This window comes from Haliotis cracherodii, unplaced genomic scaffold, assembly GCF_022045235.1.
Source record: "Haliotis cracherodii isolate W230 unplaced genomic scaffold, xgHalCrac1.p SCAF_10, whole genome shotgun sequence".
Lineage (NCBI taxonomy): Eukaryota > Metazoa > Mollusca > Gastropoda > Lepetellida > Haliotidae > Haliotis > Haliotis cracherodii.
In genome coordinates this window covers 13,046,126-13,062,286 of record NW_027266265.1, presented here as the reverse complement: position 1 = coordinate 13,062,286, position 16,161 = coordinate 13,046,126, and the positions used below count along the sequence as shown (strand labels likewise).

At 43.6% G+C, this 16,161-nt stretch overlaps 1 protein-coding gene across 1 annotated transcript in view; it reads left to right on the top strand.

Moving 5' to 3' along the window:
* LOC139446648 (uncharacterized) overlaps positions 1 to 13,917 on the top strand; it is a 66,182-nt gene extending 52,265 nt beyond the window's left edge. The window contains exon 2 of the mRNA XM_071227925.1: positions 11,635 to 13,917. Coding sequence (XP_071084026.1) covers positions 11,635 to 12,595 — 961 coding nt within the window. The 3' untranslated portion in view covers positions 12,596 to 13,917. The remainder of the gene's footprint in view (positions 1 to 11,634) is intronic.
* Positions 13,918 to 16,161: the final 2,244 nt, after the last annotated feature.

Genomic DNA, 16,161 nt, shown 5'->3' with positions numbered 1-16,161 from the left:
GACGTGTCAGCTTAATGTGGGAGGAAAACCCGAAGTGATGCAGGTCTTAGACGTTTACCACTTCGGTGAAACCCACGAGCACGGGTATGGTGCTGACAAACCTAGAAACATAATCGGGGCGAACCGGGATTCGAACCCACAATCATAGGTTTCTGGCGTGCCTAAGGGACGCAACTCTGCACAGCGAATCGCGGCGCCTTAGACGACTGGGCCACCCGTGCCCCCACCAGTGCAATGAGAGCCGTGAAGTACAAGTACTTCAGTTTAAGGTCACGTCCTTTTTTGCCTACATTACCCATATACACCGATTTGCCTACAGGGAATGTGTGAGTAGATACGTACATAGGACTCCGGAAGATGTATGCTGTCCTTGACGTTGATCCCTTTCCAGCTGTCTATCCAAACAGCCAAGACTGATAAGAGTTAATATCAAGTTGTATGGAATTTGTGCGTTAATCATAGGTCCCTAGACAGACCAGTCGAAATAAGGTTTTGTCAATCTCAAATCAAGAATGGTATTTGCTTTGCTTGAAGGCATGTCTCACGTTACTGATTCCGGCTGAAGCCCCAACTGAGACGTGATTCTCATCCAAGAACTTCTTATTGTCAATTTGACGACGTTAATGTCTCACAATGCCGACACACGTTGGAGACTCGTTAGTGGAGGACATTTGAAATCATATACCATCCGGGTGTATATCAAAACGAACGCGCTCCGATTGCAAGAAGTAGATGTAATTAAGTAAAGCAAGCAAAGTAATGGTTGTGTGAATTTGCTGACAATTTTCATCGAAATTTGATCATGTCTGGGAATTGCAAAGCGGAATTAAATTTCGCAAAGCACTGTTGGCTACCTTACCCCCTTCCATTGCAATCAATACAGATTCTTGAAGGGTCTTAGTTTCCTTCAGGGTGATACCTTAACCTGCACAACTAGAGATCCAGGGGATCCAGTAAATAATTTCAAGGGTCCTGGACCCCGTCCGGCAAAGCGATCGTTGCGCTAAGACGATTGTAACTCCCATACTTTAACATGGACTTACGGCAGTCTCAGCACCAAGATTGCTTTGTGGAACGGGGCCCTGTAAAGTAATGAAACGGTGTAGTGTACTGTACTGTAGGTTTTGATAAATACTTTAAATTACGGGATCTTTATTTTTCGTTCAGTGAGAATTATTGTGCGTCCCTCGGGATGATAGGGCGGTCGGATAGCCTAGTGGTTAAAGCGTTCGCTCGTCACGCCGAAGACCCGGGTTCGATTCCCGACATGGGCACAATGTGTGAAGCCCATTTCTGGTGTCCCCCGCCGTGATATTGCTGGAATATTGCTAAAAGCGGCGTAAAACCATACTCCCTCGGAATGATGTATTTTTTCTTCGTCTATTCTATACCTTTTGTGTAACTGGACGCACATTTCTTCGTCGTGTAGACCCCTTTCCTTCTTTCTACAATCCTCTGTGTAAAAGTGTCATGACAGCTGCTCAAAGACAACAGTCCATTGTTCTTACTGAATGCTGCAGTCACAGTCGCGTCCTTGAGACGTATATAATTTATATGTATACTAAAGCCATAGCCACTTCTTCGTATCCACAGACTTTAATGTTCTCCCAAGAGTAGGAGTTATTGGAGGTAGCTATATACACGTTGAAGTCATTTCAAATAGCGGGTCCCGCGAGCGACCTTCCGTACGATCATTGTCACGCCTGGCTCTGTCAGTTTGGGTTGTCTCCCCCTGGAGACTGCTAAGTCTAATCGAAATCAAGAGTCGTGTGATCGAATCACAAATCAATATCGAGTCTGATAGTTAATAATCTCGCTTCGAGAGGGAATAACAGTAACTTAACTGTCCGCGACAGAAGCTGCGGGACTTTAGGGGATTTCAGTGGTGAAAACTGGCTCAGGCTGAAGGTCAAGCTGTTGTGGGACCCCGCATGGGTTAAAGGTTAAATCACTCTCGGCGTTGATGGGCTTTTGAGATAGTACTCCGCTGATGGTCATGGCATATAACTGGTTTCAGTGCCCACAGAAGGAGACCTTAAAACATCCTTGCTTTATCGCCTTGCTTTGACAGAATGATATAGCTGGGCATTTAACTGAACGTCATTTCTTACACAGATGGGTATAGACTGTCTGAAAGATGGAAAGATTATGACATTCTTTGTGCGTCAGAGGCACTTGGGTGGACTAGTAGTTATAGTGTTCGCCCGTCACATCGACCCCCGGGTTCGATTCCATATCTTAATTCGCGAACAGCTGCTGTCATCACTGATTTTCGGTCATCCATTCATGTAATTTTTACTGCTATTTTGTCATTTCGTCGGCACATTTTGCTTCGTCGGATAATCAAAACTGGTTATTCTCAGGCATTGACGTTTTCTAATACCTTGCATGGATAACCCAGTATAATCTTGGGCGCTGGCAATCGACGTGGATGGCTAGGCCCCTTATCTGGCCAGGATCCACTGGTTTGAAACCCAGAGTCACCCATATACTGTCTTATCATAGTAGTCCGTGGTCGTGGGTTTCAAGGGACGGTCGGGTAGCCTAGTGGTTAAAGCGTTCGCTCGTCACGCCGAAGACACGGGTTCGATTCCCGACATGGGTACAATGTGTGAAGCCCATTTCTGGTGTCCCCCACCGTGATATTGCTAAAATATTGCTAAAAGCGGCGTTAAACCATACACGCTCACACACACGTGGGTTTCAAAGCGATGGTAAACCAATCTCACCCACTCACTCACTCACTCACTAAAGTCTACCAAATTTCTTGCGTTCCATTCATAATGTTTAAAAGCGTTCTTTCAGTCATAATTTTTTAAAGCGTTCGTTCAAACATAATGTTTTAAAGCGTTCTGAACGTTCAGTCATAATGTTTTAAACCGTTCGTTCAGTCATAATATTTTAAGCGTTCGTTCAATCATAATGTTTAAAGCGTTCGTTAGACACGCCGGACACCCGGGGTAGATTGCCAGCATGGGAACAATGTCGGAAGTCCATTCTGGGTGTGCCCTCGCCGTCATATGACGCGGATACAGGGATAGGCGACATCTTCACTCACTTACTCGCATTTACTTCAGTTATTGCCAGTCGTGTTTATTGATGTACGTTGTTTGGTCTACAAAGCAAATCAATTGAACAGAATACAGCACTGTGCTTATATCAAGTTGTATGTGTCTGAAGTGGCTGGTAGGTAGAGTTTATGCCGTCGCCGCTTAACCGTCTCCATGATCTAGTAGATAGAGCGTCTGCCCGAAGATCGGAAGGTCGATGGTTCGATCCCCTGGCCGCGTCATACCAGTAGACGTTAAAGATGGTACTGGTTGTTATCCTGCCAAACGGTCGGCATTAAAGGTATAAAACAAGGACTGGCAGGCTCGGAATAATCTGTTGTGTACCCATGTTAACATGACCCGTGAAGATCCGGGGTAGAATAAGTCTTCAGCAACCATCGCCGAAAAAGGCGATATACTTGTCGTTAGAGGCGACTAACGGGATCGGGTGGTCAGGCTCCCTTACTTGGTTGGGAGAAATCATGTGTTTCCACGCAGTTGGGATACGATGACATGCATCAACCAAGTCAGCAAGCCTTACCACCCGGTCCCGTTAGTCGCCTCTTACGACAAGCATAGTCGCCTTTTACGGCAAGCCTGGGTTGCTGAAGACGTATTCTATCCCGGTTCTTCGCGGGTAAGCAAGTCACTGCACGAGTGAAATAATCTATACCCGACGTTAAACTTCATTTAGTCTCACTCCACCGTAGCCACTGGCAACCTGCCCAGTAGGATGGAACACGTGGTCCACGCCTTTGGGGTGGGATGACCCTGTCGGCGAATTATAATGTATTCATATTCATATAAGCATGAGATATGGATCACGTAAGCCGCTCGGGAGTCTCCAGGGGTAATGACACGATTGTATTGAAGCCTCCTGCTTGTATTGTTAACAAGCGATTTGGATGTGCGGATATTCGTCTGAAGAAATCACGTAACATACGGAGACTGTGATTGAACTGCTTGATACGGCACAGATGCCTGTGGCGAAAGACAATCCAGATATTCGTTGATATGTTCAGGATAGCATATTGGATCGATAATTGATCTATATTTATCGATTTGCGTAGAGTGTGGTGATGCAAGTACAGTACATTCGCTGTACGGGTGATTTGTAAACGCAGTTGGTTTAATACGATGGATATGATAAGAGACTGTTTTTCTCCTTCTGTTGGACTTTGAATATTTCATTTCACGCCACGTCCGAGGTCTAATGGACAGAGCGTATCCTCGGAGATCGGACGTTCAGATGTTTGATTCCGAATAGGCGTTAAAAGATGGCACTTGTCGTTTTCCTGTCTGACGCTCGGACGTAAGATGAAACACGGAATGCGACTCAGAGGCAACATAATGTGTCTTTTAAATAGATCTCCATACAGATCCGTATTCTTTTATGAATACTACAGAATAGATTATTTGAGATCCTGGATCCTTAATTTTGCTGTTCCAATTTGACTCCTAAGCTGTTCTAAGATACTTTAACGCGCTTATATTTCTCGATCAGTTTGATCGAAGATCAGGATTGCTACACAAGATTCTACATGAAGTACTCGATTTTGTGTGAAGTATTTTTTTCAGATGTGGACAAGATTTGCGTGTTCAACACTGACAGTTCTTTTGGGAGATTGTATTTATTCCTGAAAATAGTAACAGTTCGTGGTTCGTTTCTTTGTTGTTTATCGCCGTACTCACCTATATTCCATCTATATGACGGCAGTCTGTAAATTATCAAGTCTGGACCCGACATTCCTGTGATCGATATCATGAACATCGATCCACGCAATTGAGATACGATGACATGCATTAACCAAGTAACCACCATGACACGAAAACCTCAAAAGTTCATTTGTTTGTTGTTTAACGCCGCACACAGCAATATCCAAGCTTTATGACGGCGGTCTGTACATAATCGAATCTGGACCAGACAATCCAGTGATTGACATCATGAGCATCGATCCACGCAATTGGGATACGATGACATGCATTAACCAAGTCAGAGAGCCTAAACACCCGATCCTGTTAGTCGCTTCTTTTGACAACCATTGTCGCATTTTACGGGAAGTATGGGTTGCTGAAGGCCTATTCTACCCCGAATCTTCACGGGTTTGAAACAGTGTTCTAGTTATATCACGGCGTGTCCGGTCAATGTTGGAGGAAAGCCTGAAGAGATGCAGCTGGATGAAGATAGAGAGATGTACGCGTCGGTTATATTTTACACTTGCACATGAACACTATCAATGTTTAAGTCGATCTAATGGCCTGCGTCTGGCAAATATAAGCGACTGAGCATCGACAGGCTGCACTGTTATGTGGGTGGCGTTTGGCCCGGTGCATATTGAATGTCCACACATGATGTTGAAAATCGATTGTGACGACTTGAGTGTTATATGAATCAGTTGTCCATGTAACTCTACATGTTCGGAATAGGACTCGAAGATTGATCTCGTATGTGTGATTCAATTGCAGCCTCGCTTCACAAAGTTCATTAAAGACTCCGTGTTTGAATATGAGGTCTGCTGTCAGGTAGCTGCGGTCTTGTTTCTCGTGTTGCTAGCGTGTATGTTCTCCGTCGTTGCATGTTTGAAAAAGTTCTGACGAGTTCCTCAGTGGCTGGAGATATGTGTAGTGAATTTAATTCTTGTCAGGTCTTCTGTTTCCCGAGTGCACATGAAAGTTTGGATTTCTTTGTCAGTGCGATGTGCACGGGGCTTACATCGCTTTTAACAATGTTGCAGTTAGGTCACGGGGAATTGGTTATTGACAAAGGGGCTTTACATTCATCCATATACAGGCAATAGAACTTGAATTTAGTGAATGCATGTCCAACTGTTCACTTGTCAGCTGGGGCGGTCGGGTAGCCTAGTGGTTAAAACGTTCGCTCGTCACGCCTGAGACCCGGGTTCGATTCCTGACATGGGTACAATGTGTGAAGCCCATTTCTTGTGTCCCCCGCCGTGATTTTGCTGGACTATTGCTAAAAGCGGCGTAAAACCATATTCACTCACTCACTTGTCAGCGAGAGGGTACCCGGTAGGATCAGATGATAATGTCCTCCCTGGTGGTTATTACTAAGCACACTGATCCGTTGACGAGAGAGTTGTATTTGTGTGATGTCCTGGGCATGCTTCATGGTATACTATGGAATATTATTATTCGTGCTTTTACTTACTTTACTTACTTACTTACTTATATTACTTATTATATTACTTACTTACTTATATTACTTATTTATATTACTTATTTATAGTACTTACTTATATTACTTACTTATATTACTTATTTATATTACTTACTTATATTACTTACTGACTTAAATTACTTATTTATATTACTTACTTATATTACTTACTTGCTTCTTGGCCATCGACCATCTGTCGAGTTTCAGTAGTTCGAGACATTAGACTGTTTACGTTCTGGGGGCATGTCAGTAAAATAGTCTTAAACTATACCGGGATTTCGAATTGAGGGGTTACACAGTAGTGTGTAAGCAATATTCCAACAATATCACGGCGATGGCTTCATCCATCCGTTGGTCGCCTCTTGCGACAAGCATAGTCGCCTTTTACGGCAGGCATAGGTTGCTGAAGACCTATTCTACCCCGGGTCTTCACGGGCCTCAGATAAATTGAACATTTCACAGCCTCCTTTGCCAAACTCTTGATGTCTTCATTTGTGTATTCAGTACCAAGTCATTAACGCCAAGATCTTTTATCTTGCAAGCAACACAGACGAATACACGACGTTGCGGCAACTGAGTCTCTGATATCCGTCTGTTACCCCCGTCTGTCGAATTTTAATGAAGCCAAATCGGGAACGGGTCATGTGTGAATGGTATTGGTGAATTAGGAATTATTTTAGGACGATAGGGATCTAACAATCGCGGCCCTGGGGGACCTTTATCACCATCGACTGTGGTCGTTGGATGAAACCAGCTCACTAGCCTAACGGACCCCTACTCGTGAAATCGATATACTTTGACTGGTACTAATAGCCTATTTATTGTGTTGTCTCCAGAATCAATAATCATAATCCACACAATCAAGCCTGAACCATCCCCTCTGACCCTGTGCTCGTTTCAACGCTGTCCCCAATACCCTGACCCACGTTTTCTCCCTCGGGGTCAGGAGCTTACCTTCATCAATGGTAGCTTGTCTGAAATTCTACTTTACTCGCCAACGCGCCGTGACATTCATCTGCGTCATGGATACGTTTTCCATCTTATCGCTTCAATATTCAAACCGTCTTTAAATTCAGTTTTCTCAAGTTCTATCTTCTGGACATATATTTTGGACTGAACGCCAGCTGCATAGGTCAGATTCACGCAACTGTGCGTCTAAATGTCCGGCTCAACTCGTTTTACGACGCTCTAACTAAATTGGCTGACATTTGTTGCATCCTCTGGGATGTCAGAGAGACGATATGTGCTGCGATCGTGTTACTGCCAAGTTAAAATGGCGGCCAATAGGTACAGTAATATCCAACTCCTCGGTAATGTGTAACAATATATCCTAATGTCAAAGAAAGCACGAGGCCCTATGAATTATTGATATTGTTTCCGATAATTTTCCTCGCGGATAATTTCTGGTACCGATTTTTAAGAATGCATCTAGGTTTTAATGGCTATGATAGAAAGGCGTTAAAGTAGGATTTCATACGGTCATAAAGACGTTCTTAGTAACCCCGAAGGTCACTAAATTCCATAACTGAGTCATTTATATTATGCTATTCTGAACAATTGGTTTCTTTGTGAATAATGAGGTATAATGTTATAATTTGTCGGCGTATAATTTGGGACTTCAAGGTACTTTATTTTTATAAACAATTTTGTTGAATGCTAAAGACATTAAGAGGTTGTGTGAAGTAATTTCAAGTAAATCGTATTCTTTAATTTTCTCCTTTATTCTATAAAAAAATTGATAACAGGAAATATTTTTGTGAACGCCTTTGTGAAAACGTAATACATATACTGCCACACGTTGAATATCTGCAAATCCATTCTATCAGTTTGATAGAGATCTTCACAAAATTGAGAAACTAGACCAGGAAATTAATATGCATTTTTGTCACGGAATTTGTCGAATTTACCGAGTCACAAGCACATCTAAGAGACAATATGCTTTCACAGCATGTAAGATCACAAGAGACTGATCGAAAATCAATGCCACTTTCAGACTTAGAAAGGGAACTATTCTTTTCTGTTCTTTTTTTCTGGTGTATATCTGGGTAAAAACGGCGGCTAGGGCTTACTGGGGCTGCATTTTACATAGGAATTGTTTTGTTGTGAGGAATTCGATATTGGCCTTCGACCCCCCTTAAGAAAAAGTCTAGCCAGTAGAAAGTTTTGAAAACAGAAGGAGATTACAAAGGAATGTGATTCGTACACATAGTATGGGATATAAAAAAACAAGTTCTGTTTTCAAGCTCAAGATATTTCAATTTTGGTTCGTATATTTTACTGTTTATGTATATATTTTGTTATGTGTTAAGTGCTGTGTTGAAACATTTTGAAATTCAGAAAAAGACTCTAGAATGTTTGGAAATAGGCTCGTCGTTGCTTGTGAATAATTTCCCGCTTTTTCATATTGACAGAAATATGAATAATGTTTGAAAAGTTGGAAATACAGATGTGGTTACCTGGCGGTTTGGTTGGATCGATACATTGTACAACAGATGTCTCTGAACTTGGAATTACTGAGAGGTTTTGTCCCGCAGCTGAAGGCTATGAGGCGCTGAATAACTAGGGACAGGGAAACTCAGTGACGTTTCCAAGTCCTTTAGGCAACGGGTGAAACAATGCGCTGTTTTAATGCGTCTTCAGAGTGTGTGGTTACTGCTGTACGTATCAGTGTCTGCATCGTTCTATTGTGTTGATACGGCCTCCGTGGGGGCGTGGATAGATGTGAGTGAGTGAGTTGGGTTTAACGCCGCTTTTAACAGTATTTCAATTATATCGCGGCGTTTCAGCTTAATGTGGGAGGAAAGCCCGAAGTGTTGCAGGTCTCAGACGTTTACCACTTCGGTGAGATCCACGAGCACGGGTATGGTGCTGACAAACCTAGAAACATAATCGGGGCGAACCTGGATTCGAACCCACAATCATAGGTTTCTGGCGTGCCCAAGGGACGCAACTCTGCACAGCGAATCGCGGCGCCTAAGACGACTGGGCCACCCGTGCCCCCTGTAGTGGATAGAGCCCGGTGGGGGGATATCGTTGGTTTGATCCCCGGCCGCGTAATACCAAAATATGGTAAAAGATCACGGGTCAGTATACCGTGTCTGATTGAGGTATCCGTATCAAGCAGCGGCGTTGTCTCTTAGCGGTCCAGCACTAGAAACAGTACGCACGCAACCTCTCACGCACGCACGCACGCATGCACGCACGCACGCACGCACGCACGGGCGAACACAAACATGTTAGTGCAAAAATCTGATTGAGGTGTCCATGTCAAGCTGCGGCATTAATAGTCCAGAAATACAGAAACAGCATCAGTACGCACGCACGCACGCACGCACGCACGCACGCACGCACGCACGCACGCGCAGGCAAACACAAACATGTAAGTGCAAAATCCTCGAACGTGAGGTTAAGTTATAAACCCCACTTCACCTCACCATTGGGCATGGCACGACGTATGGCGTTCAAGCATAACAGAAAGTGATGTCGTTCACGATAATATGTCACGAACTGTTTCAAATAACGTCAATAGCTGACCGTCTGTTTGAAAGAATGCATTCGAAAAACCTCGTTACCGACGCTGCCGATAGCGTGAGACCAACACTTGGGGTTGTAACGACATGCTCCCACAGTACATTGCCAGACGCTTTGTGCCTTCTGCTTCCAGGGGAATATCAGATGACGGGCCATTCTTTCTCGCCATATACATATTCTCCGAATTGAACATGGCTTTTTGATATGGGATTTCTTTGTGAGGTCGAGTTGCGTTATGCATCCTCTCAGCTTCAGTTGTCAGACATTTTATTATTTATAAATCTTCATATTACTTTTTTTGCAGGCGTTTGTGCTAAAAATGAGTTCTCGATGTTCGGGTCTTTAACCATGATTGGTTATACTTTGTTACAAATACATCTCCAAGCATAGCCAAAACCATGTTTGTCTGAAGGCAAATAACTTATATATGGGCAAACCTTTGACATTGGGAAGAAAATATATTTAGCTCACCTGGACCGAAGGAACTGAAACTTATGTATAGGAACATAATATGACTTCGCATGTTAATGGTGTTGAATTGAAATCTTTTATCCATAATGAAAATTACTATTGAGTTCTGGAAATGTTTTAAACATCTTCTTTTTAGAGCTTTTATTTGATAGGGTTCACAGGAAATTAGAGTCAGATTTCATCGTGGTACAAAGAAAGAATTATGCTAAAATGGAAGAGAATACTTCGTAACTTCGTAACGCTGCTGTGACCAACGTTCTTGGTTGCCCGTTGCCAGACGCTCTGTGCCTTCTCTTCCAAAGGAACAGGGGGTACGGTCGGCCCAGCCGTCTGAGGCGGCGTAATTCGCTGTGCAGAGTTGAGTCCTTTTGGCACACCCAAAACCTATGATTGTGGGTTCGAATCCCGGTTCGCCCCGATTATGTTTCTAGGTTTGTCAGCAGCATACCCGTGGTCGTGGGTTTCACCGAAGTGGTAAACGTCAGAAACCTGAATCACTTCGGGTTTTCCTCCCACATTAAGCTGACGAACTATTTTGTCTCACCATATACGTGAAGAATATTTAACATGAAAAATATGTATAAAGAATATTCCTCTGGTGACAAACATTGATGCAAAAAAAATTGTCATGTGTAGAGTGTCGTCGTGATTCGTAAACTGCTCAATTGTTCTACATTATCTTATAGCAGGCAGACAAAAGAAATTCTAATGATCTGAGTCATGCACGCTGAGACTGACACTTATCCTTATCCTAATGTCACATGTATTAATCACTTCACTGCATCGACCGCCTCCGTGGTCTAGTGGTAGAGCGTAGGCCCGAAGGGCGGAAGGTCCGGGTTCGATGCCCGGCCTCGTCGTACCAAAAGACGTTTAAAGATGGTACTTGTTGTTACCCTGTCTGTCTGGCGCTCGGCATTAAGGGGCTAAAGCAAGGACTGGTCGGCACGGAGTATTCTGTGGCTGAGTGGGGTATTCATGTTAAACTGGCGCATGGTATGGTGGGCTAGCTCTATAAAATCTGCATCAGTCCGGACTAGTACAAGCAGCCTCACAAACACATGCACTGAGTGGCTGAGTGGGGTATTCATGTTAAACTGCCGCGTGGTATGGATGGCTAGCTCTATAAAATCGGCATCAGTCCGAACTGGTGCAAGCAGCCACACACACACACACACACACACACACACACACACACACACACACACACACACACACACGTGCATGCATAAGTGCAATAATCTTGGACGCGATGTTAAACCTAATTTTACCTCACCTCACCTCACCTCACCTCACCTCACCTCACCTCACCTCACCTTTACTGCATCAACACTGTATTATATGTAAAACAGGTGATTTGAGACCGAGATAATCAGTTCTAATTTAATGTATCGTGTGTTTCAGATACGGGGCGGTGTACCTGAAGTGTGGCCTACCTCAAAAGCGACGCCCATATGCTGTCTCCATTGCAAGGCAATCCTGCGAACCTCCAACGAACTATCTGCCGGTGATACATTCTGAGAAAGCGTCTCATGAATTTGCAGTGTGCGTGACCCCATTCAATTTTAGATACAGCCGAGCGTATGAGCTGGTGGAAATGGTTGAATTCAACAAACTGATGGGGGCAGGGATGGTGATGTTTTATAATCAAAGCACGGGCAGAAACGTAGACGCTGTCTTGAAGCACTATGTTGCGGAAGGATCTGCGGAAGTAGTGCAGTGGCATCTTCCAATGAAGGTGGACACATGGCCGCCAAGCGGGCAACCGGAAGTGCACTATTTTGCGCAGCTTGCTGCCTTGAATGACTGTGTGTACCGAAACTTACACCGCTCAAAATATCTGGTATTCACAGACATGGATGAGTTCGTCATCCCCAAAGCAGAAAAGAACTGGACGTCTATGGTGCAGAAAAAGGTAGCTAAGAACCCTAACATTGGTGCTTTCATCATAAGGTGTAACTTCTTCCGGAAAGATTGGCCTAAGTATTCGAAGGACTTTGCCGGAAGGAGTGACGCGGAGAAATACAAATCCATCCTGCTGTTGAATGTGTTGAGAGAGAACAAAGCTTTCAACTACTTTCAACGTTCCAAGTATATTATTGTGCCTTCTCGTGTGGAAACTGTGGGTATTCACAACATCTGGGCTCTGCGGCCTGGCTTCATCACAGACCGCGTGTCGACATCTGATGCCCTCCTCCACCATTACAGAAACTGGGAGAACCCGGAAGACAGCCAGACCAGGGTGGAGGACACCGTCATCCATGGCTACAAGGACAAGTTGCTGGAGAGACTCCGCTATACCTGGAGCGAACTACCCGGGGTTGTATTGGACATACCCCTCTCAAACTATAGCAAGCCTGTATAGATTTTGATGAACCTCCTCTACGGTCCTCTGCAACCCTTAAGGACATACCTCTACAGTATTCCTGGGGCAAACAGCCCAGGGTTAGTATTGAGTCTGGCAATTTATAGCAAGTTGTATACATTTTGACGAAACTATGCTGTATCGGCATATTTTTGGTAAAGATACACCTCTTTAGTATTCCAACGGCAACTTACCCCTTGTTCGTATGAATACCTCTTTAGTATTCCCTTTGAAGCATACTCTACTCCTGGGTCGTATGGACATATCTCTTTAGTATTACTAGGGCAGGGATATATCTTGGGTTGGTATGCACATACCTATTTGGTAATCCAATAGCAAACGACACCGGGTTCGTATGGACATACCAGTTTAGTATTCCCTGGGTAAATTACTCCGGGGTCGTATGGACACACGGCTGTAGTATACCCAGGTCAACATACCCCGGGTTGGTCGGGACATACCTATTTAGTATTTTCAGGGCCAAATTCCCCCGGTTCGTATGGACACACAGCTGTATTATTCCCAGGTCAACATACCCCGGGTTGGTCGGGACATACCTATTTAGTATTCCAAGGGCAAAATTCCCCGGGTTCGTATGGACAAACCTGGTCAGTATTACTGGGGTAAAATACCCATTTGACGAATTTCTGCGAGTTCACTCAAATTCGGTAACTACGTCCTTCCTCGAAAAGACGAGGGGACCCGGGTAGCCCAGTCGTCCAAGGCGCCGCAATTCGTTGTGAAGAGTTGCGTCCCTTGAGCGCGCCAGAAACCAATGATTTTGGTTCGAATCCCGGTTCGCCCGTATTATGTTCCTAGGTTTGTCAGCGCCATACCCATGCTCGTGGATTTCAGCAAAGTGGTAAGCGTCTAAGACCTGCATCACTTCGGGCTTTCCTCCCACATCAAGCTGACACGCCGTGATATAACTGTAATCCTGTTAAAAGCGGCGATAAACAAACTTACTCACTCACACTCGAAAAGACGACCGGGTCTCTGATACAAGCCAGGCCTAGATAAAAAGTAAATGCATTATCCCAATTTAGGAACCTCACAACGAAAAGTCCCTTACTTACAGTGAAAAAATAGATGTCAGCGGCGGTACGATTGTCGTAAGTATGTGTTAAAGAATGCATATTACGATCGTCTTTCACTTCTCTATCGGGTCTTCACTATAATTGTGGGCCCCCATTCCACAAAGGCGACCGTAGCTCCCATACTTTAACATACACTAATGACAAGCGTAGGGCTACGATCGTTTTGTGGGACGGGTCCTAGGTGATTATAATGTCTTCATGTATACACGCTTGGGGCATCTATTAGAGGATGTACTGTATTTCTCTTCCTGGGACAAACTACCTGCGGTTAGTTTGGTCCTGCACCTTCAAACTACACAATGTGTGTAAAAACTTGGCAAATCTGTCCGAGAAACCCTTTCAACTAACCTCTAGCAAGTGTCAGATGTTCTGTCGGAAACAGCTATATTTTGGCGCTGGGGTAGCCTAGTGGTTAAAGCATTCGCTCGTCACGTTCGTTCGCAAGTCCGGGTTCGATTTCCCACACTGTTACAATGTGTGAAGCCATCGCCGTGATATTGTTGGAATATTGCTTACACACTACTGTGTAACCCCTCAACTCGAAATCCACGTATAGTTTTAAGACTATTTTACTGACATGCCCACAGAACGTAAATAGCCTGATAAGGACACTTCGCTTGTCTTGAACTATTGAAACTCGACAGATGTTTGATGGCCAGGAAGCAAGCGCAAAAATTGGTGTTAATGTAAAGTTATCCTACAAATGATTCACAAGTCAGACTGTAGTGAACTCATGGTATGGATTTCTGTTTTGTCTGTCGAATTATGTGTAACAACAAGAACGTGTGTTTAAATATGATAAGTATTCCTTAGATAGGCCTTCAGCAACCCATGCTTGCCGTAAAAGCGACTATGCTTGTCGTAATAGGCGACTAACGGGATCGGGTGGTCTGACATGGTTGATGCATGTCATCGTATCCCAATTGTGTGAATCGATGCTCATGATATCAATCACTGGATAGTCTGGTCCAGACTCGATTATTTACAAACCGCCATCATAGAGCTGAAATATTGCTAAGTGCGGCGTAAGACAACAAACAAACAAACAAACTGATGAAATACGCGCAAGGTATCACATGAAACGAAATATTAGTGCTAGCCAATCCACAATGACGTGCCTGAACAACTTTTTGTCGTTGTACTGTAAACATGAACAGAGGGCTCAATCATTTAATGGTCTAGTGTTAGCTGGGACTTTTGAGAATTTGGTTTAGGTCACTTCAAGAATGACAGTGTGTTTGACCGGAGTTGCCCGAATATTTTAAGGGTTGTCTTAACGACCACCTCGTCCAGTGTATATTGATTGTTTGTTTGTATAATATGAGGGTAACTTATCTTTTCTAGAAAAAGAATTTTTTGAACAAGGAATCCCAGTGCGACTCCAAAATATTAAGTGATCGGTCCTTTAATAACCATCATCAGATGACTATTACAATCATGCCAGAGAGGTATGACAGTCCTACCTGATTTTATGATAGTATGTACATGTGAATTGCGAAGACCGCTTAGTTGAACTGGTTGGTGGTCAATACATTGTAGGGAACTGCTACAGACAAATTTATTATTTGAATTGTTTTGTAAAAAAACTCAATATTTATGAGTAGACTTATTTTTTTACTTTGGAAGATATTTGTGGATATTTTCTTATACTGAAAGCTTTTCAATACTAGCTAGTGTCGTGTGTTCGATGCTGAAAAAGTCCATATGTTCTTGCATTGTAAATTGTAAATAGCTTTGTGTGTGAGGATGGACACACGTAACGAATACTCGGGCCTTTATGTTTCATAGTTCATTGGGCCCTGTTTCATGAAGCGATCTCCGATATGAAGTTACCTTTAAAGGAATTATGAAATTCGTAGAGCCACGATTGTTCCGTGAGGCGGGGTCATGATATGTTGGCTATATTTAGTTGGAAACATTGCCATCTGCGCTACATCCAAGTTACAGGGAACAGTGGTTTAGGGGGAGGGGGGGGGGGGGGGTGTTTTTCGTCAGCTTTAATTGTCTGCTAAAGCACGACATGGGACTTTCGCAATGGCTACCGAATCAAAGTTATCTACAATCAAATCCCAACGGAATCTCCTTAGAAACTTGTTACGCTCTAACCGTCAATTGTTTACCTCGTCTGATTGAGAAACGTTACTTCACAGTGTTTGGTATTAGATCAAGAGAGTATAACTTAGCACCCTCGCAGCGTGCCAAGTGATTTGTTCAAATTTAGTCGCAGATGTGAATCGCGTCTGAGAAGATTACTGTTCTAAGCATTTGGAATTGGTCATTTGGGAACAGGAATCCTGCCCATCATGGCAATAATGCACCAGCATCACTCCATACAGCTTCTTGTTTATCTAAAAAATGTTTCATTCCGCTTCAGTAGGACAGATGATTGCGGTGATAAAAAGCTGCGTACGCATCATATTGCAAGGGCTATTCAATTTCGATATTCATGATGTAAGATCCAAAAGCATC